The sequence below is a fragment of the Phoca vitulina genome, unplaced genomic scaffold, assembly GCF_004348235.1.
Source record: "Phoca vitulina isolate PV1807 unplaced genomic scaffold, GSC_HSeal_1.0 scaffold32, whole genome shotgun sequence".
Classification (NCBI taxonomy): Eukaryota; Metazoa; Chordata; class Mammalia; order Carnivora; family Phocidae; genus Phoca; species Phoca vitulina.
Genome location: NW_022589735.1, coordinates 638,587 through 662,073, shown reverse-complemented (window position 1 = coordinate 662,073; position 23,487 = coordinate 638,587). Strand labels below are relative to the sequence as shown.

The 23,487-nt window shown below is 38.0% G+C and overlaps 2 protein-coding genes across 3 annotated transcripts in view; one reads left to right on the top strand and one right to left on the bottom strand.

The window, feature by feature from the left end:
* Positions 1–23,487, bottom strand: part of PFDN1 (prefoldin subunit 1) — a 68,495-nt gene that overhangs the window by 20,453 nt on the left and 24,555 nt on the right. For both annotated transcript variants that reach the window (XM_032425208.1, XM_032425210.1), the window contains exon 3: positions 12,885–12,969. In XM_032425208.1, coding sequence (XP_032281099.1) covers positions 12,885–12,969 — 85 coding nt within the window. The remainder of the gene's footprint in view (positions 1–12,884; positions 12,970–23,487) is intronic.
* LOC116645172 (ubiquitin-40S ribosomal protein S27a-like) lies at positions 17–2,276 on the top strand. The gene has a single exon (XM_032425207.1). It carries the CDS (start codon positions 1,812–1,814, stop codon positions 2,274–2,276), a length of 465 nt encoding a protein of 154 aa, XP_032281098.1. The 5' UTR covers positions 17–1,811.

The following is a 23,487-nucleotide window of genomic DNA, read 5'->3' as shown; positions in this document are numbered from 1 at the left end:
TTTTAAATGGCAAAGCTGCAGGCAGACAACTACTTTTATTTTACCTTCAGAGAAAAGGATTCCAATTAACTTTTTAAATTAAAACTGGACATGAAAGGAAACTGCTTTTTGTTTTGTTTTGCCTCCTTTCATCTTTTTTTGTAAGGGAGCATTTTTGCTCCACAAGTGTCAATTCAGAAGAATACCAAGGTTATAACGATAAATTTAACAGAAGTGCCCACAGATATCTTCTAATCCAACCTCTCATCTTACAGATGAGGACACTGAAGCTTAGAGTACAGCAAGGGCTAGAATTCAGAATTCCTAACTCAGCAGAAGGTATTTAAATTAGGAATCTAGGGTAATGAATGCTCTGTTGTAAATCTAGGAGACTTGGAGATCTCTATTTATGGTTCAAATATCAGTATGGATCTTGTTCTTTTGAGCTGACATGCAGAGTGTGCTCATTAATACAGGTGTGGCCCGTCCACACTGAGTATTGAACAACTCACTTCCTCTGGCCAGTATCTATTACTTCAGGTTAGGGAAGACCTGTGCTGTAAGGACTGACCAGAGTCAGAATCTCAGGTAAAGAAAATATACTGATTAACTTCCCCTTACCATCTAGCTACAAGAGCAGGGAGGCATGCACTAACATGAAAGAAAATTCAAAGTCTACCTCATTGAAAGAAATCATTTTCTAAACAGGCTGAAAGTGACTGCAGGAACTCTCACGCATGGGAGGGAGGGGATAAAGACAAATATTCATGGTTAGGCACCAAGAAAAGTTAGACCATATAAAGCACAAAGCAGTGAAACCTGAGGTCAGTCAACAACCCTCTGAAGCACTGAAAGGGATAGTCCGGTGCGGGTATAGACAAATATTCCAAGGAGGAAATCAAGGCACCCTGGGAATGCATTCTAGAAAAAAAGGATTAATAGACTCAAGATGCAGAAAGCTAAACTCAAGTCTAACGGGAATGCAAATCCTTCTTTTACCTTAATCATAAAACGAAGACACACATATCAGTCAATATATGAAATCAGAGGGATGTATGTGTAAAATATTTGTAATATATATTTTACAAATAAGGAAGACTGTCTAGTTAACAGGGCAAATCTATCTGAAATGGTCACATCTAAGTTCTCACCAGAGCTGAAATATTATTTTTTAAGTAAACTCTACCCCCAATGTGGGGCTCAAACTGACAACCCTGAAATAAGAGAGTCACATGTTATACCAACTGAGCCAGCCAGGCATCCCTGAGCTGAAATATTTCTAACAAGGAAGTGAAATATATCACAGTTTACATTTGGGTAAATATTAGCACTTGGGTCATAACACATATACACTGACCAAGGCATTGAAAATATTGATAATAACCAATAAAGATTACTCAACCAGAAAAAGAGCGTATTGGGCTTTTTCAGACTCATGCCTATTCTTCTCTAAAAGCCAAAGAGGAAGATTATGCAGCTACATTAAGCCTTAAGACACCAGGACAGAGAATATATATAGTTCACTATAAACTCTAGGGCTTCCAAAACATCAGGCTCTTTTAGATTTAAGTCTTAAATAACTAAAAACTATTTTAAAACAAACATCCATTTTTACAAATGTTGAGAATGCAAATGAACTCTATAAAGAGATAAGTATTCATACCTGAAATCATAAAGCATGGGACAGCAAGAGAAACATCACTCACTACTCTCCAAGTCAAAACATAGAAAAGAGATGAATTTACTAACTTGCAATTATTATTTTTTTTAATTAAAAAAAATAAAAGCAGCTTTCCTTTCTGATCTGCCATCTGCGGTGGAACCGCCGCAAGATGCAGAGTTTTGTGAAAACTCTCATGGGGAAGACCATCACTCTTGAGGCTGAACCCTCGGATACAATAGAAAATGTAAAGGTCAAGATTCAGGATAAGGAAGGAATTCCTCCTGATCAGCAGAGATTGATCTTTGCTGGCAAGCAACTGGAAGATGGACGCACTTTGTCTGACTACAACATTCAAAAGGAGTCCACTCTTCATCTTGTGTTAAGACTTCCTGGTGGTGCTAAGAAAAGGAAGAAGTCTTATACCACTCCCAAGAAGAATAAGCATAAGAGAAAGAAGGTTAAACTGGCCTTCCTGAAATACTATAAGGTGGATGAGAATGGCAAAATCAGTCGCCTTCGTTGGGAGTACCCTTCAGATGAGTGTGGTGCTGGAGTTTTCATGGCTAGCCACTTCGACAGACATTATTGTGGCAAATGTCTGACTTACTGCTTCAACAAACCAGAAGACAAGTAACTGTATATGGGTTAATAATAAAAGACATGGGGCGCCTGGGTGGCTCAGTTGGTTAAGTGACTGCCTTCGGCTCAGGTCATGATTCCGGAGTCCCGGGATCGAGTCCCGCATCGGGCTCCCTGCTCAGCGGGGAGTCTGCTTCTCCCTCTGACCCTACCCCCTCTTGTGCATTCTCTCTCAAATAAATAAAATTAAAAATAATAATAATAATAATGAAAGACATGAACAACAACAACAAAAGCCACTCAGAGGGTCTAGTGACCTAGATGAAGGTGGGACACCATCAAGCTAATTTTCAGAGTATAGACATTTTATACACTTTAGTACTCAAGTCTCTTGGGTCAGAGCAGCAGAGATCTCTGAAAAATAGCTCCCTTCAGCAAATGACTAAAAGATAAACTGTACACTCTATTAGAACATCCTGACTTGTTAAGAATAAAAATGGAATGCCTACGAAGATAAAGTGTAACTCTACATAATGGAACGAAAACAAACAAATCACAATCTTGAGTAACACAGATATATCTCACAATGTTGAGCAAAAGAAGGCAAAACATATATATACAGTGATTTTGTTCATATAAAGTGCAAAAACAAGAGTAAATTACACTGTTGAGGGGAGGTATATATAGCTGGTTAAAAAAAAAAAAAAAAAAAAAGGAAAAGAAAATACAATTGCACCAAAAACGGTTAAGATTCCTAGGAATAAACCTAACCAAAGAGGTACAAGACCTGTATTCTGAAAACCTAACACTGATGAAAGAAATTAAAGATGACACAAAGAAATGGAAAGACAGTCCATGCTCATGGATTGCAAGAATACTGTTAAAATGTCCCTACTACCCAAAGCAATCTACACATTTATACAATCCCTATCAAAATACTAACATTTTTCACAGAGCTAGAACAAACAATCCTAAAATTTGTATGGAACCACAAAAGACCCCACATAGCCAAAACAATCTTGAAAAAGAAAAGTAAAGCTGGAGGCATCACAATTCTGGACTTCAAGTTATACTACAGAGCTGCAGTCATCGAGACAGTATGGTACTGGCACCAAAACAGACACACAGATCAATGGAACAAAATAGGAAACCCAGAAATGAACCCACAATTATATGGTCAATTAATCTTCAACAAAGCAAGAAAGAATATGTAATGGGAAAAGACTATCTCTTCAACAAATGGTGTTGGGAAAACTGGACAGCTACAAGCAAAAGAATGAAACTAGACCACTTTCTTACACTATACACAAAAATAAATTCAAAATGGATTAAACACCAAAAGGTGAGACCTGAAACCATAAAAATCCTAGAAGAGAACAAAGGCAGTAATTTGTTTGACAACAGCCATTAACAACTTCTTTCTAGATTATGTCTTCTGAGGCAAGAGAAAGAAAAGCAAAAATAAACTATTGGGACTACATTAGAAAAAAAGATTCTGCACAGAGAAGGAAACTATCAACAAAAGTAAAAGGCAGCCGATGGGGTGCCTGGGTGGCTCAGTCGTTAAGCATCTGCCTTCGGCTCAGGTCATGATCCCAGGGTCCTGGGATCGAGCCCTGCATCGGGCTCCCTGCTCAGCGGGAAGCCTGCTTCTCCCTTTCCCATTCCCCCTACTTGTGTTCCCTCTCTCACTGTGTCTCTCTCTGTCAAATAAATAAATAAAATCTTAAAAAAAAAAAAAAGTAAAAAAAGGCAGGTGGGGTGCCTGAGTGGCTTAGGCAGTTAAGCACCTGACTCTTGATTTCAGCTCAGGTCATGATCTTGGGGTCGTGAGATTGAGTCCAGCACTGGGCTTGGTGCTCATGAGGGAGTCTGCTTGGGATTCTCTCTCTCTCTCTCTCTCTCTCTCTCCCCGCCCCACCCCCGGCTCGGGCACATGCTCTCTCCCTCTCTAAAATAAATAAGATAAAATAAAATATATGAAGGATTTGTAAAACTCAACACCCCAAAAATGAATAATCCAATTAAGAGACAGGCAGAAGACATAAATAGACGTATTTCCAAAAAAGACATATAGACATCCCAACAGACATATTAAAAAAGGCTCAATATCACTTAACATCAGGGAAATGCAAATCAAAACTATAATGAGAGATCACTTCACACCTGTCAGAATGACTAAAATCAACAACACAAGAAACAACAGGTGTTGTCGAGGATATAGAGGAAGAAGAACCTTCATGCAATGTTAGTGGGAATGCAAACTGGCACAGTTTCTCTGGAAAACAGTATGGAGGTTCCTTAAAAAGTTAAAAATAGAACTACTCTACAATTTGGCAACTGCTCAACTAGGTATTTACCCAAAGAATAAAAAAATACTAATTCAAAGGGATATATGCACCCTGACACTTATAGCAGCATTATCTACAATAGCCAAATTACAGTAACAGCCCAAATGTCCACCAACTGATGAATGGATAAAGATGTGGTATATATTACTCAGCCATAGGGCGCCTGGGTGGCTCAATCGTTGGGCATCTGCCTTCGGCTCAGGCCCTGATCCCGGGGTCCTGGGATTGAGCCCCACATCGGGCTCCCTGCTCCGCGGGAAGCCTGCTTCTCCCTCTCCCACCCCCGCCCCGCTTGTGTTCCCTCTCTCGCTGTGTCTCTGTCAAATAAATAAAATCTTAAAAAAAAAAAAAAGAATGAAATGTTGCCATTTCCAATGACATGGATGGAGCTAGAGAGTATTATGCTAGCAAAATAAGTCATTCGGAGAAAGACAAATACCGTATGATTTCACTCACATATGGAATTTAAGAAAAAAACAAATAGGCAAAAGGAAAAAAAAAAAAGAAAAAGAGGCAAACCAAGGAACAGACTCTTACCTATAAAGAACAAACGGATTGTTAACCAGAAGGGAGGTGGGTGAAGGGATGGGTTAAACCGGTGATGGGGATTAAGGAGTACACTTGTGATGAGCACCTGTGATGTACAGAAGTGCTGAATCACTATATGGTACACCTGAAACTAATAGTACACTGTATGGTTTTGTTTTTTGTTTAGGATTTCATTTATTTATTTGAGAAAGAGGGAGAAAACACAAGCAAGGGGAGGAGCAGAGGGAGAAGCAGACTCCCCACTGAGCAGGGAGCTGGACATGGGGCTCAACGTGGGGCTCAATCCCAGGACCCTGGGATCGTGACCAGTGGAAGGCAGATGCTTAACCAACTGAGCCACCCAGGCGCCCCAGTACACTGTATGTTAACTAACTGGAATTTAAATGAAAACTTAAAAGGAAAAAGGAATACCTATCACAAAAGTTAGGGTTGTGGCCATGGGAAGGGGCAGGAACGGCATTGTGATTAGGGGGAGAAAAGAATGGGAGAGCCTCTGGTGCACGTCAATTTTTATTAAGCTATATGTATTTTAAGGTTCATTTTTATAAATGCTATATTTCACTACAAAATAAATGACTAATTTCTTAATGGAGTCTAAATTTTGAGCTATGCCCGCACGGAGTATAATTCTTGTTTAACGTATAAAAAAACATCTCATCACTGGCTCTGCTCTCACCTGCCCTTCTCTCTCCACCGAAACAGAATAGAATCACTGTCTATCATATAATAGTGTCCACCTGACATCACCTCCAAAGAGGGGCTCCCATCATACCCACAATGGTACCAACTCAAAAATGAAGTACTCAGGGCAAAACGTGGACATTCAGCCAAGTGCCTACCAGTTACCACCCATGCTATGGAAAAAATGATCTTCAACAGGCAGAGTAAAACCTCCTCAATCATGGGAACTCCTCCAAAACATTTTCTCATCAAGAGTCTCAAAACAGCGAACTGCAGAATGTCACAGGCACCTCCTACCAGTTCCCTTGCCACTATTCTTCCTTCTTGTTTCAGGAACCACCATCTAACCAAAATTGTCATTTTTGTGCAAGAATCAGGACTTTTACAGTTTCTTAGATTTTACTTACAACACGGGCTACAGAGCTATTTCACAACCCTGAGATTGTAATATCTTGTGTCAGAAGCAGCATTATGCAGGCCAAAATGTCCTGGGTTTCCTTACTCTTATTTTTATTATGTCACTGCTAAGCTAACCAGGGTAGTGGGAGGTGTGGTGACCATGTCAAAGATAAAGGAGAGGAAGTGGTCAACCAGTATACGCATGTGTCTAAAATATAATGGGAACTTTAGACTAAATGTAGATGAGCCTCAAGCAATAACTGCCTCTTCACCTGGAACACAGGAGTGAACCTAAGAGAACGGTGGTCAAAATGTACTCAAATATATCACTGAAAGCTTAGAGTTATCTCAAGGATTCCAAAAAGTGGAGATTCATAAGGCAAGAGGGTCAGAAATTGAGCTCTAGCTCATCTGAAAGCTGAATCCAAGTTTTTCTAAAGGCAAAAAAAAGTCCATAAAATTATATCCTTCTTACTTCAAAAAAAAGTGAGCAAAAAATATAGGAAGTATTTTTCACTTTAGAATAAATTGCCTCAGTCAACATTTTAACTCAACTTTAACTAAAACTGAATTTTCTAGGGAAAAAAAGACTTCTATTTTCCTTTTGTAGCAATGCTGTACATTTCAAAAAGAAAATTATTTTTACAAAGACAGATGAGAAGTGCCTGGGTGACTCAGTCGGTGCAACTCTTGATCTTAAGGTTGTAAGTTCGAGCCCCATACTGGGTGTAAAGATTACTTAAAAATAATCTTAAAATACTGGGGCGCCTGGGTGGCTCAGTCATTGAGCGTCTGCCTTCGGCTCAGGTCATGATCCCAGGGTCCTGGGATTGAGCCCCGCATCGGGCTCCCTACTCCATGGGAAGCCTGCTTCTCCCTCTTCCACTCCCCTTGCTTGTGTTCCCTCTCTCTCTGTGTCTCTGTCAAATAAATAAATAAATAAATCTTAAAAATAATAATTTTAAAATATTAAAAAAAAAGATAAGACTCATAGTCTTCATTCCAAATCCCAATTATACTAAGGTCATTTAAGAAATTAAGCTTTTGTACTTTTCTAACAAGATATACTGTATTATGTATTATATACACTCAGCCATCTTGAAAAAATTATCGGAATTTTTAAAAAACAGACATAAATAACATGGTTACTCTATCATACTAAAGCCACCATTTTATATTTTCTCTTAAACAGGACCAGCAGCATTGGTCTAATCACCATTAAGATGAAATGGTGATTGTTCCTCAAAGAACCTGATCTATCATCTTTATAAAGGAAAGATAAAAATCTAAATAACACTATCATATTGTGAGTCTGTTATGAAAATATTTTCTCATTAATCCCAGTAAAATGACTACAGCCCAAAGAATACCCAACATTTGGGTAGTATTTTGTAAATATGGAGTTTTAAGAAGAAAAAGACAGTAAGACTGTCTTCCCAATAAGCTAGTACTTACCTTTACCCTTCTAGTAAGTAATGTAACTCCCTATCAAGGGAACATGAAGGCAGGGTTATAGTACCCCCACCTCTGCTCCATAAAAAAGGGCCAGCAAGTGAGGCCACTAGATTGGATGACAATGTAGGGACAGCATAAGAGAGTTTATTAAGAGCTAAACAAATTCCAGGTAAGCTTTGCACTCATAAACAACAGCTGGGGGGAAAATGTGCAGAAGGCAAATAAACAAAAAAAAAGAACAGACATGGATAAAAGGGAGTCTAGGAAATATGAATGAAAATGGGTTCGCATTTCAAAGAACCTGAATCAGATAAGCACCTATGTCATTCAAAAGGTGTATCCATAGTGTCATTTGTATAGATTGTTGGCAGGAAGTGAGGAGGCATACAGAGTGCGCCAAGTTAACAGCTTTGATCAAAAACTGAAACTACAGATCCAGACACAAAACAATCTTAGAGATGAAAACATGCTTAATGGAAACAGCCTGGCCTTTGTCTGCTGACTTATGTATAAACTGTGACTCCCCAACTATATTTTAAGGTATCTTAGGGTAAAAATTGATGATGATAAGTAAATAGGATTAAGACAAAACAGGCTGAACTGGCAAGAAATGCTAGGACCCAGAAGAAAACACTGTAGATTTGAAAGGAGAAGCAACAACTCCTCCTTGGGAAGAACTATTTAGAGCTCTGAATCTGTATCAAGCTTCCCAAGCAACAGGAAACCCTATTTTTAAAGATTTCATTTATTTATTTGAGAGAGAGTGAGTGGTGGGGAGGGGCAGAGGCAGAAGCAGACTCCCTGCTCAGCGGAGAGCCCACAACACAGGGCTCGATCCCAGGACCTTGAGATCATGACCCGAGCCCAAGGCAGCTGCTTAACCAACTGAGCCACCCAGGTGCCCCCAGTAAACCCTATTTGTAATTACCTCAAGTGGTGTTGGTTCATATGTTCAAATTACCACACTATGGTATGAAACTAATAAAATCATTATGGAGAACAAGGAAAAAGGACCTGATTTAAGACTGAGGAATCAGAAAATGCTTCTTAGAAGTAGCCCTAAACTAAGATCTTGAGTATTAATATATGGAGCCACTAATAACTGCAGGAGGAGAAAGTTCCCCAATGGAGGAAACTATTTTTTCCAAAGACCTAGTAGAAACAAAGAAAGCACAGCAAGTTCTAAAAACAGAGTATTTCTGAATGGCTGGAGTATACAGTGTAAAAGAAGGCAAAGGAAATGAGGGAGAGGAGAGAAATAGACAGGAGTCATTTCATAAAAAGCCTTGAAGGTATGGTAACAAGTTTGAACTTTACCCAAGAACAATGATGAGTTTTACACAGAGGAGTAATAGGACCAGATTTTCTAATATGTTACAAAGGACATTCTAGCTTAAATACATTAAAAGGATTGATGGGGAAAAACCAGAGATTAAAAAAAAAAAAAAAGAAAAAGAAAACAAAAACAAAAACAACCAGTTAAGATGCTACTGCAGGGGCGCCTGGGTGACTCAGTCGGTTAAGAGGCTGCCTTCAGCTCAGGTCATGATCTCAGGGTCCTGGGATTGAGCCCTGCATCAGGTTCCCTGCTCTGTGGGGAGCCTGCTTCTCCCTCTCCCTGTCACTCCCCCTGCTTGTGCTTTCTCTGTCAAATAAATAAAATCTTTAACAACAACAACAAAAAGATGCAACTGCAGATGGTGGGAACAGCTGCTTTAAAGGTAGGGGAAAGAATTCCAGAAGGAAATACCACTTCATAGAGAAAATAGGGAAGAAGTAATATTCAAAAATATAAGAATTTTCCAGAACTGGGAGGCCTGGGTGGCTCAGTCAGTTAAGTGTCTGCCTTCAGCTCAGGTCATGATCCCAACATCCTGGGATGGAGCCCCGCATTGGGCTCCCTGCTAAGCAGGGAGTCCGCTTCTCTCTCTCCCTCTGCTCCTCTCCCCAGTTCCTGCTCTTTCTCTCTCTCAAAGAAATAAAATAAAATCTTTAAAAAAAAAAAAAAAAAAGAATTTTCCAGACTGATGGAAGATCTTAATCCTCAGATTCAGGAAACTCAACTTAAACCAAGTAAGATTAAGAAAAAAATAAAAAGACTAACTCCACACCTAAACATATCCCAAAGAAACCACAAACCATGAAAGACAAAGAGAATATTAAAAGTAACCAGAGTGGGAGCACCTACGTGGCTCAGGTCATGGTCCCAGGGTCCTGGAATTGAACCCCACATCAGGTTCCCTGCTCAGCAAGGAGCCTGCTTCTCCCTCTCCCCGGCCCCTGCTCCTGCTCTCTCACTATCGCTCTCAAATAAATAAAAAAAATCTTTAAAAAAAAAAAAAAAGTAACCAGGGAGGTGCCTGAGTGGATCAATCGGCTGGGCAGCTGACTCTTGGTTTTGGCTCAGGTCCTGATCTCAGGGTCCTGGGATCCAGCCCCATGTCGGGCTCCATGCTCGGCAGGGTGTCTGCTTGAGGATTCTCTCTCTTCCTCTTCCCCACCCCCCCACTCGTGTGCACGCTCTCTCACTCTCAAATAAATTTTTTAAAACAATAAATAAATAAAGTAACCAGAGAAAAAAGACAAAGGAACAACAATTAAGCTGACAGATGACTTCTCAACAGCAACAACAAAAGCCAGAAGTCAGCAGAATACTATTTTTAAAAGACCTGAGAAATTCCCAAACATATAAAGCAAAATGAAATCTATCCTCTGAACTATGTATACAGTAATAATGAGCACTTAAATACATGGAGAGTAATCTCTAAACACCAATGCCCACTAAGCTGAAAGACGAAGGAGAAACTCATAAGTATCATCATGGAGATTTGACATATCTCTCTCAATAACTAATTGAATAATCAGGAAAAAAAATCAGTGCTTTTGTGATATTAAAAAAAACATGTAAAAGATTAAAAAGAAAAAAGACACAATAAAATGTTCTAGGAAAGAAGTTGGGGTTTAATTCTGCTAGTTTTTTGTAGCTGTAATTAGCATTTCAAATAAGTACCAACAAGCCAGCTAATCTACTTCCATTATCTGGCAGATATCAGGATACTCTACCAGTATTTGAGAAACTCCAAAAAAAGGTAACTTGGGGGAAAAAAATTTCCTGGGGTGCCTGGGTGGCTCAGCTGGTTAAGCGTCCAACACTTGACCTCAGCTCAGGTCTTGATCTCAGGGTCGTGAGTTCAAGCCCCGTGCTGGGCTCCACACTGGGTGTGGAGCTTACTTAAAAAAAAAAAAATCCTAATACTCATCAAAACTAAACGGTATGCTATAATCATCATCTGTGGCAATTTTACCATAATATTCTTTTTAATTATAAAAGTTAACACATGCTATAATTTATCCAATGCAAAGATTTTAAGAAAAAAATAATTTCATGCCCATATCCCACCTAATTTCCTTAGAGTAACCAGTGTTAATATAATATATATACTGACATATCTTTTTTTTTTTAAAGATCTTATTTATTTGACAGAGAGAGAGAAAAGTCACAAGCAGGGGGAGTAGCAGAGGGAGAGGGAGAGGCGGGCTCCCTGCTGAGCAGGGAGCCTGACCCGCGCGGGGCTTGGTCCCAGGACCCCGGTATCACAACCTGAGCCGAAGGCAGACCCTTAACTGACTGAGCCACCCATGCGCCCCCTGAAATATCATTTTGAATGTTTATATAGGGCTCTTATTTTTTGTGTTTTCATAAAAAGAGAATCATATATACAATACTTTACATCTGGTTACTTATTCATCAGGATAATTTTTAGACGTATTTACCTACAGCTGCAAAAACAGGTTTTCAGTTATCCACATGAAATAGTTTTATTTGGAGTTTTTTTTTAAAGATATTTTAAAAATATTTTATTTATTTATTTGACAGAGAGAGATCACAAGTAGGCAGTTTTTGAAGTTACTTTGAGAACAGGAGAAGATAGAAAATTCAATCTAGAACAGTTGGGCTAACAAAAATGATAAAATAGGACACAATAATAAGCTGGTTACTAAAAGGTAAATTTTTCTTTTTTGTTTGTATGCTTAATTGTTTTGTTTTTTACAATACACCTTTCTAAGCTACAAATCTATTATCAAGTTTGTTTAAATTATGGTCAGTAGTCAAACAAAAATAAACCTAACTAACCTAAGACACTACATAGCAGGCCACGCCGAGCTGGTGCCCCTAAGGAACCCCCGGGAGGATACGGGGGGTGTCTCACCAATTCCGCAGAGGGCTGAGTCAGATTCTGAACTACCGCCGCACACAGTACTCACACAAATTAGATAAAGTGACCTATGAAGTCATTGTAACCACCCCCATTTCAGGAAATCTTGGCCCCAAAGAAATAACAACCAGTCTTTTGCCCAGGCCAACTTTTACTATATACAGGATGGACCTTCTACTCAAGCCCAAGAAGAGTATCTCATCAAAGGCCTTAATGTATATGGTAAATGTAATAAATTCCAATTCTCCAAAAATTTACTACGTTACTCTTACCCCTCACCTTTTCCCCTAGCAGAAAAAAAAAATTGTTTTCCTCACTGCAGCATCATCCTTCAGATAGTTATACCTAATCTATGTTAAATGAATTGCAATATGAGACATATATCAAGATCCTTTAAATACTATTACCATCACCCACTCTCATGCCGATCCACCACAATAGGTGGTGTTTAAATATATACTGCATGTTTTCCTTTTTTCTTTTCTCTCTCTTTTTTTTTAAAGATTTATCTATTTTACTGAGAGGAAACGAATGGGAGAGGCAGAAGGAGACAGAAACCTAAGCAGACTCCATGCTGAGGAGGGAGCCCATCGCTGGGGGTTCAATCTCATGACCCTGAGACCACGACCCGAGCCAAAACCAAGAGTTGGACACCTAACTTACTGTGCTGCCCAGGCGCCCCTGCTTTGTTTTTAAAAACAGACATGTTCATTTGAAGGCAATGGAGAAAATACATTCAGATTAACAGCATCCTATCTTCTTCAAAAATCTCTACATTTCCCAGAGACTATTCTTTTTTCTTCCTTCCTTTTTTTTTCTTTTCCTTTGAGGGAGAGGGGAGGAGTGTCTTGCACACTGCCATGAATATGACTGGTTTACTGCTCTAAAACTCAATTAGAATGAAAACAACGTGACATGACTTTGGCAAGCATACGTTTTCATTTAACACGAGAGTGAGATAATAACCTTTTTCTTAAAATTTACTACTGTCAATATTCACTCAAAACTTACTTCTAATTCTTTAATTTTTTCTTCTGCTATTTTCTGTTTCTCTAAGAGTTGATTGTGAATTACCTCCTTGGACTGAAGAATAAACCTACAAAACACAAAAAAGTTGAAGATTAAGCCACATGACCACCATAATCATCAAAATCAACAGCTACATACTATAGATATTAAACTAAGAAAATTAAAACAATGATCTTCTAATTCGGGACCAATAAAATGCATTGCTATGTTAATGTGACAAACTCAGGAAACCACCACAAGTTTAAGCCTTAGCTGAGAAGGACTAAAAGTTTAAAAGAAAATTCTGCTTACTACTCTAAGAAGGGAATTAGGCTTTAAGACTCACAAATAAGTGAAAAAAATTAAAGGGATAAAAATCTATTACAGGCTAAAAGTTAATAAAAATCCACCGTAATTTTTATTTTTTCAATTGTCTAGATCAACTTTTATCTAGATATTTTTTTTTAAATATTTATAAGTTAGAGCTCCCCCTCCAATCTTTTTAAACTTTTTTTTTGTAACAGCACTAACTCATGACCTTTTAAAGTCACAATCAAGTACTGTGTTAGGATCAATGCATTAGTGTTTATAGGAGTTCCTCAAACAAAAAGCACTGTATAAAGCCTAGTATCTTTTATTATTATTTCCAGAGTTTATAATACCTCTGAAAAGCTCAAAATGCACAAGTGGAAAATTTCAACTTTTTCCATTTTACAGTCAGATACATTATTTACAACCGATGAGAGTGGAAATATGAGGAAGCTTTAATAATTAGCACTGAATCTGTTTTGTGAACCTATGTTCATAAGTCTTGCTACATGTAGGGAAAGAAGAATAAACTATTTTGTAGCCTCAAAAAAGTGAAATGAATTATTTCCCTTCTACTGGAATCAAGTGTTGAGCTAGGCTATAACAGATTTCCATTAAAGATTGCAATTAATTAGGCAGATGGTTTCTTCTCTTTGCATATAACTTAAGAGTTTAGCAACAAAGAACTAAACTTCATTTCTTTTTGTTGTTGTTTTTATTGAAGTATAATTGACAAATAATATTTTTAGTCTCATGTGTACAACAGTGATTCAATATTTGTATATACTACAAACTGCCACAGTAAGTCTAGTTATCATCTCTCACCATATAAAGTTAATATAATATTGTTGATTGTATTCCCCATGCTGTACATTATATCCCCAAGACTTAAGTTATTTTTATAACTGGAAATTTGTACCTCTTAAACCCCTTACCAATTTTGCCCTCCAACAGCTCCCCACCCCTAACTCTGTATCTATGAGTCTGGGTTTTGTTTTCTTTGTTCTGTTTTTTTTAGACTCCACTGGTAGTGAAATCACTTGGTATTTGTCTTTCTCTGTCTGACTTACTTCACTTAGCATAATATCCTCTAGGTACATCCATGTTGTCATAAATGCCAATATTTCATTATTTTTATGGCTGAGTACTATTCCACTGTGTTTATGTGTATGTTTTCTCATATGTCTGTTGGCCATCTGTATGTCTTCTTCGGAAAAACGTCTATTCATATCCTCTGCCCATTTTTTTTCCAAGTATATCTTTTTTTAATCTAATTTTATTTTTATTAACATATAATGTATGGATTCAGGTGTACAGGCCTGTGATTCATCAGTCTTACACAATTCACAGCGCTCACCATAGCACATACCCTCCCCAATGTCCATCACCCAGCCACTCCATCCCTTCCACCCCCCTCCACTCCAGCAACCCTCAGTTTGTTTCCTGAGATTAAGAGTCTCTGATGGGGGGCGCCTGGGTGGCTCAGTTGGTTAAGCGACTGCCTTCGGCTCAGGTCATGATCCTGGAGTCCCGGGATCGAGTCCCGCATCGGGCTCCCTGCTCAGCGGGGGGTCTGCTTCTCCCTCTGACCCTCTTCCCGCTCGTGCTCTCTGTCTCTCATTCTCTCTCTCTCAAATAAATAAATAAAATCTTTAAAAAAAAAAAAAAAAAAAAAGTCTCTGATGGTTTGTCTCCCTCTCTGGTTTTGTCTTGTTTCATTTTTCCCTCCCTTCCCCTATGATCCTCTGTCTTGTTTCTCAAATTCCTCACATCAGTGAGATCATATGATAATTGTCTTTTTCTGATTGACTTATTTTGCTCATTTTTTAATTGGATTGGGTTTTTTTTGTTTGTTATTCAGTTGTAGGAGTTCTTTGTATATTTTAGATAGTAACCCCTTATCAGAAATATGATTTGCATGGACTCCTGGGTGGCTCAGTCAGTTAAGCGGCTGCCTTTGGCCCGGGTCATAATCCCAGGATCCTGGGATCGAGTCCCACATCAGGCTCCTTGCTCAGCAGGGAGCGTGCTTCTCCCTCCCTCTCCCTCTGCTTGTGCTCTGTCAAATAAATAAAGTCTTAAAAAAAAAAAAAATATATGATTTGCAAATATCTTCTCCCATTCAGTAGTTTACCTTTTCATTATGTTGATGGTTTCCTTTTCTGTACAGAAACTTTTTAGTTTGATGTAGTCCTACTCATTTATTTTTGCTTTTATTACTCCTACTTTGGGAGTTAGATGCAAACAACAATAAAAACAAAACAAAAAACCTCACTAAGACTAATACAAGGAGCTTACTACCTATATTTTCTTCTGGGAGTTTTACTGGCTTTAAGTCTTACACTGAAGTTTTTAATGCACTTTAAGTTAATTTTTGTATATGATGTAAGATTGTGGTCCAGTTTTCCAACACCATTTACTGAAGAGACTACCCTTTCCCCACTGTATATTCTTGCCTCCTTTGTCATAAATTAATTGACTATACATACATGGGTTTATTTCTGGACTCTCTATTCTGTTTCACTGACCTGTATATCTCCCTTTAACAGAAAGCCAAATAAGAAAACATATCAAGGTAGCAATATGTAGTTTTCTCTATCAACCACAAACAACAACCACCAACACAAAACCAAACAACAACAACAAAAAAAACCCACCACTGTGTCTAGGGTGGGTTTTTACCAAGAAGATCTGTTATTATAGATATAAAACAAGTAAAAACAGACCAAAAATGGCAACTCCAGCTTTGTCCAGACAACTGGGAGAAAACTGCTCTTCTTCTTTATAAATACACCCTGTCATATATAATACAACCTGGTAAAGTTCTCTTTCACTCCACCAATAATTAATCTTGTTAATGTCCTGATGTGGACAGTCCACATCATTTAACTGATGATCCTGGTCTTCAGCAGTAAGTTGATCCTTTGTTAAAATCTTACTCATATAGTCACTGCCAAGATAGTGCACATTCATGCAAAATAAGGATTTCTATATAACCTTTTGTGACCAAAATATTCTTATTAGTCCAAGAGATAGGTGCTGTTTCTGGTAAGACTATGATTTACTGAATATTTTTCTCAGAACTATTTAGTACAGGGGCGCCTGAGTGGCTCAGATGGTTAAGCGGCTGCCTTCGGCTCAGGTCATGATCTCCAGGTCCTGGGATCGAGCCCCATGTTGGGCTCCTCACTAAGTGGGGAGTCTGCTTCTCCCTCTCCCTCTGCCTCTGCCCCTGCTTGTACTCTGTTTCTCTCTCTCAAATAAATAAAATCTTTTAAAAAAACTATTTAGTACAGTATTTGAAGAGCAAAGTGTTTTAACTGCATTAAGTCTCAGTGATACCATGTAAAAAGTTATTATAAATCTAGGCCCAAAAGTCACCAAATTATGTCATTAGATGCACAATTTTACTAACAAAGCCTTTTAGCCATAGAAATAATTTTCAGAATAAAACATACATTTTTAAATAGCACTGACTGCTGGCCAGTGAGTAGTATTCTCAAATAATAGGTCATCAGACATTACCTTTATTAGTGTCTGGGAAATTTTCAAAGCTAAGATTAGAGATCAAGTCATTACTTATGTGGCCTTTAAAAATAAAGTATCTGAACAGATACTAAATCCCTTGAGCAGAAAATAAAATTACTAGAAAGCAAGAACACTCAACAACAAAAACATGTTTTTCCATGGCCACACACCCCTTAGGTAGCTATACTGGACTATGCCAACTTCAAAGGCCAGAGAGATGTCACTGAAGCTAGCCAATTTACTATAAGCTTAAGGACATCTCAGCCATAAAAGTTTTAAACAAGGATAAGTATTGAGTAAACACAAATGTTTACCTCAGTGAGTAGTCACATTGTAAAATTCAAACAAAAAACCTTATGGAAAATTTGGTTTAGTCCTTTATTTTTTATTTTTTTAAAGATTTTATTTTATTTATTTGACAGAGAGAGAGAGAGAGAGACAGCTAGAGAGGGAACACAAGCAGGGGGAGTGGGAGAGGGAGAAGCAGGCTCCTGGCCGAGCAGGGAGCCCGATGCGGGGCTCGATCCCAGGACCCTGGGATCATGACCTGAGCCGAAGGCAGACGCTTAACAACTGAGCCACCCAGGCGCCCCAGTCCTTTATTTTTAAAAAACGCCAACCGGGGGCGCCTGGGTGGCTCAGCCGTTAGGCGTCTGCCTTTGGCTCAGGTCATGATCCCAGGGTCCTGGGATCAAGCCCCGCATCGGGCTCCCTGCTCAGTGGGAAGCCTGCTTCTCCCTCTCCCACTCCCCCTGCTTTTGTTCCCCCTCTCACTGTGTCTCTCTGTGTCAAATGAATAAAATCTTAAAAAAAAAAAAAAAAAAACTCCAACCATAAATCCAATGAAGATTGGGAAGGGCCCCAAGAAACATCTGAACTTCTGGAAAAAGTCTTTAGAAACATTTTATCTGTTGTTAAAAGGAGCTAAATTATCACATGCTATTTTGAAAACACATAATAATGTAATTATGAGTCATGTATCATAAATAAATATTAGGCACATAGTTTCTCAAAGTAGAGAATCTCACAGAGATCCTGCCTGATAGCTTATGGAAAGCCAAATGGTAGATAAAGGATTCTGCAGTTCAAAATGTGCCACAAAGGAAAAATAAACTGTGAAGAGGAAAGTTATTTTTATTTGACAAATGACATGCAAAGAATGTGCTTACAATATTCAGGATTATATATTCTAGACTAGAGTCACTGCTTTGTAAAAAGGCCTCTACATATGTGGCCCTGCACTGTCAACTTTCAAGCACAAGTAGCCTGCTATTTAATTTCCTCATTTATTTAGAATTATGCCACCTGAAATACATTTTTTTAAAATACATAACTTTTATGATGGCTTTTGTGTTTGTTTCTTGAGAAACATCAGAGGCTATGTTCTGAACTGTCCTGCAGGTTGCTATGTGACTTCCACTTTCTAATGACTCAGCAGGAATCAAGAGTGTTGTTTACCTGCCCAAAATATAATCCAAGATGAGTGATAATGTTGTCTTTTGGGTATGCTCACCTGGACAGAAACTATTCAGACACAACAATATGCTTATGATAATGTATTTTGTATGGGTGGGAAACTTTTAGAGGTTATCTGAAAACATGGCATTTAGGGCATTCACAAATTAAGTGGCACAGAAAAGGATGAATAAGAATGAGTCTGTCTTGGGGCACCTGGGTGGCTCATTTGGTTAAGCATCTGACTCTTGATCTCAAGCTCAGGTCTTGATCTCAGGGTCTTGAGTTCAAGCCCCATGTTGGGCTCCATGCTGAGCGTGGAGCCTACTTAAAACAGAAAGAATAAGTCTATCTGGCTTCTTTGCCTCATCCCACTAGTGATGAAAACTACTAGCATATACATACAAAGATCTACGTGCAAAAAAATTTTTGTCATAACTTTTTTTAGCAAGCAAGGAAGAACTAAAATCCCTTAATAAAGAAGAAATTTTAAAATTATGGTACATTCAGGGCACCCAGCTGGCTAAGTCGGTGGAGCGTGCGACTCTTGATCTCAGGGTTTTAAGTTTGAGCCCCACCTTGGGTGTAGAGATTAAAAATAAAATCTTTAAAAAACAGATAAAACGGGCACCTGGGTGGCTCAGTCGTTAAGTGTCTGCCTTCGGCTCAGGTCATGATCCCAGGGTCCTGGGATCGAGCCCCACATCAGGCTCCCTGCTCAGCAGGAAGCCTGCTTCCCCCTCTCCCACTCCCCCTGCTTGTGTTCCCTCTCTCGCTGTCTCTCTCCTCTGTCATACAAATAAATAAAATCCTTAAAAAGATAAACAAATTAATAAAATAAAATTATGGCACATCCATATTGTGGAATACTGAGCAAGTAGAGACTTTCATTACCGGCATAATGGAGAATAGATACCCTGAATGTTCCTCCTATTAAAAACAAAGCAAAAAAAAAAATTGTTTTTCTAACATTTTGCTGAGCAAACACACATGAAACATTCCAGAAGCCCCAAAGAAGTGAGATCAGGAATTCTGAAAGGTGTGAGAATGGTAAATTTGCTTTCAACTTGAGAGCTCCTGCTGAATCCCAGAGACCTGGAGGATCCAACCTGGTAAAGAAACAGGAGATAAAACAGGAGATAAAACCTAGAAACCATCCAAAACAAAGATACTATTAGGAGAATCCTCAGTTAAAGCCAGGTCCCCAAAGGATTCCACCTTCAGTCAGAGTGAAGAAGAGTGGGTAAAAAAAAAAAAAAAAAAAAAAGAAACAATCAAACTTGTCTCTCAGTATGGTAAAATAGAAGAAACCTGTCTATACCATGGAAGTAAATAAAATGAACAAACAAAAATGTCCCCTAAGCATGTATAACCAAAGGAAGGAGGGTGGGGGAATGGCAAAATGGGTGGAAAGGAGTGGGACATACATGCTTCCAGTTATGGAATGAGGTACAGCATAAGGAATATAGTCAGTGGTACTGAAAGGGCATTGTTTGATGACAGACAGTAGCTACACTCATGGTGAGCAGAACAGACTTCTTGAATCACTTTGTACACCTGAAACTAATTAACACTGTATTGTCAACTGTACTTCAGTTAAAAAATATTTTTAAAATTCAACACAATAAAAAAATGAAATATAGCGAAATGGAATTTTTTTTTTGACTAAAGATACATCAGTCATATAGGAAGGTATAATTTTCATATCTTAATTCTCAGGATGTAAATAACATTTCAAAACATAACCTATGACTTCTAATTTTTTTTAAATAGTTAAGCATGATATATATAAAAAAATTTCATTTTTACTCAAAAAAAATTGGGTGTCTTTTTTTAATTAAGATATAACCAACATGTAACATTATATTAGTTTCGGATATCAGTTCTTACTGGAATATAAAGACTCTGCTATTTTTATTTTTTTAAGTAGCTATCAAAAAGCAAATGACAAGGGGCGCCTGGGTGGCTCAGTTGGTTAAGCATCTGCCTTCAGCTCAGGTCATGATCCCAGGGTTCTGGGATCGAGCCCCACATAGGGCTCCCTGCTCAGCAGTGAGTCTGTTTCTCCCTCTTCCTCTCCCTCTCCGCCTGCTTGTTCTCTCTCAAATAAATAAAATCTTTAAAAAAAAAAAAAAAGCAAATGACAAATCAAGCAGATCATGAACTATTTCCTGAAAGAGACATAACATTAAACAAACAATTAACAACTTATAAAACTTATGTGAGCAGTGCTAAGAGTTGTTAAAGTCTCACTAAAGGTAATCCTACATTTCCTAAAAATTAAAAAAAAAAAGTATTTTAACTAAAAAAAGAATCAAAGAATGTGTAACCATAACTGGCCTTCTAATGGGTTATGGTCCAAATTCAACCTACTGTATGGTTTAGAAAATCTCCAGCACAGACTTTAATTTACAGTGTTCCTAATTAGGTGGGTGGCAGAGTTCAAGTAAACTTGATGATGGGTTAATAAAAATTAATCAAACTGAGAGAAAAAGCTATTAAAAAAACAATAAACTAACAAAACAAAAAAATAGGATACAGCATGCAAGACCTAAGAAACAATACTAAGCAGCCTAACATATGTGTAATTAGAGATCCAGAAGGAAAGAATGAAGAAGAAACACTTGAAGAAATAATGAAGAATTTCCTAAAACAAATTAAACAACAACAACAACAACAACAAAACCCCACCAAATCATAGTTCCAAGACACCTGGAGAAACCCAAGCAAAATAAAATCAAAATCAAAACCAAAATGTAACAGGTAGCATAATCAAACTACTGAAACTCAAAGATAAACAGAAAATCTTACAGGCAGAGAGAAATGACAGATTACATTTAGAAAAACAAAGGTAAGAGGCACAGCAAACTTTCTGTCACAAACTATATATGGCGGAAGACAATGGAATGGCATTTTCAAAATACTAAAAGAAAAAAGTTATTAACCCAGAAGTACATACAAAGTGAAAATATCTTTCAAAAATGAAGGAGAAGGGGCACCTGGGTGGCTCAGTCGGTTAAGCAGTCGACTCTGGATTCTGGCTCAGGTCATGATCCCAGAGTCCTGGGATCAAACCCTAAGTCAGTCTCTATACTTCAGTGGGGAGTCTGCTTGAGGATTCTTCATCACCCTCTACTCCTCCCCACCGGCTCATGCACACTTCCTCTCTCCAAAATAAATTAAAAAAAAAAAAAAAAAAAAACTACTTTAAAAAATGAAGAAAAAATTCAAACAAACAAAAGCTGACACAATTTATTTTGGCAAATATAGACCATAAAAAATGTTAAAATTAGTTCTTCAGCAGAAGGAATATAACAAGGCAACTTACAAAGAAATGAAAAGCACTGGAGACAGTATAATTTAAGATGAATATAAGAGATTTTTTTTATCATTAGTCACATTTTTAAAAAGATTTTATTTACTTGAGAGAGAAAGAGGGAGAGAGAGAGAGAGCAAGCAGGGAGTGGAGCAGAGGGAGAGGGCCAAGCAGACTCCACACTGAGCATGAGCCCAACGTGGGGTTTGATTCCATGACCCTGAGATCATGACCTGAGCCCAAATCAAGAGTCAGACACTCAACTGACTGAGCCATCCAGGCACTCCTATTGTTAGTCATTTTAAAAGATAGGTGACTGCCTAATGCAGAGATTGGCAAACTATGGCCAGCAGTCCAAACCAGGTACATTCATTTGTTTTTATAATGTCTATGGATATTCTTTCACAACAAAGGCAGAGTTAAGAGAGACTGCTGTGACAGAGATCATACGGCCAGCAAAGTCAAAAAATATTTACTATCTGGCCCATTACGAAACAAGCTTGCCAACTCCTGATCTAAAACAAACTATAAGGGCACCTGGGTGGCTCAGTCGGTTAAGCGTCTGCCTTCAGCTCAGGTCATGATCTCAGGGTCCTGGAATCAAGCCCCGCATCGGGCTCCCTGCTCAGTAGGGAGTCTGCTTCTGCCTCTGCCTACTGCTCCCCCTGCTTGTGCATGCTCTCGCTCTAATAAATTAAAAAAAAAAAATCTTTAAAAATAAATAAACTATAACACGTAAAAGGTGTAACAGTAAAAAGAAAAAGGAATGGGGAAAGGGATTTGAAATATAGTATTAAAGATGAAGCAATATAATAGTACTTAAAGGCAGACTGTAACAAAAACATTGTAAAAACAGGAAAATCACTAATTTTTTTTTTAACTAAAGACTTATAAGCCAAAAATGAAGATAAAATAGGACCATAAAAAAATAATCTAAAAGAGGGGTGCTGGGGTGGCACAGTTGGTTAAGCGTCCAACTCTTGGTTTCAGCTCAGGCTGTCATCTCAGGGTTGTGAGATTGAGCCCCACGTTGGGCTTTGTGCTCAGTGCAGAATCTGCTTGAGTTTCTCTCTATCCCTCTCCCCCTCTCCACCACACATGCTCCCTCTCTCTCTGAGATAAATAAATCTTAGGAAAAAAAAAAAAAAAAAAAAAAAATATATATATATATATATAATCTAAAAGAAGGCAGAAAAAAAAAGGAAAAGGAATGAAGAACAAATGAAACAAAAAGAAAACAAGTAGCAGAGTGGCAGATTTCAATCCAACCACAGCAACAATTACTTGAAAAATAAATGATCTGAACATCCTAATGAGAAGGCACAAATTGTCAGATTGGATTAAATATCATGACCCAACTATGCAATCACCAATAAATCTACCTTAAATAAAAAGACATATATAGGTTAAAAGTAAAAGCATGATCACAGCCACTAGGGTGTAAATAATGAAAAAGATAGGTAATAACAAATGTTGGAGAGGATAGAGAGAAACTGGAACCCTCATACATTGCTGGTGGATATGTAAAATAGCATAGCTGCTATGAAAAACATTCTGGCAGTTCCTCAAAATGTTAAATATAGAGTTACTTATGACCCAGCTATTCAACTTCTAGGAACATAGCCAAGAGAAAGAAAGAAAGACACACACACACACATATATATAAATATTCAAAGCAGATTATTCATGATAGTCAAAAAGTGGAAACAACTGAACTGTCCATTAACTGATGAATGGATAAATACAATGTGGTATATTCCTACGATGGAATATTACTCAGCAATGAAAAGGAATGAAGTACTGACTGATACATGCTACAACATGGATTAACCTTTAAAACATAATGCTGAGGGTGCCTGGCTGGCTCAGTAAGAAGAGCATGTGACTCTTGATTTTAGGGTTATGAGTTAAACCCCCACACTGGGTGTTCAAGATTAAATAAATAATTCTTAAAATAAAATAAGATAAATAAAACATAATGCTGAGAAGGCAAACACA

Coding starts and splice junctions, on each gene's coding strand:
- LOC116645172 (XM_032425207.1), top strand. CDS start 1,812: ATGCAGAGTTTTGTGAAAACTCTCATGGGGAAGACCATCACTCTTGAG.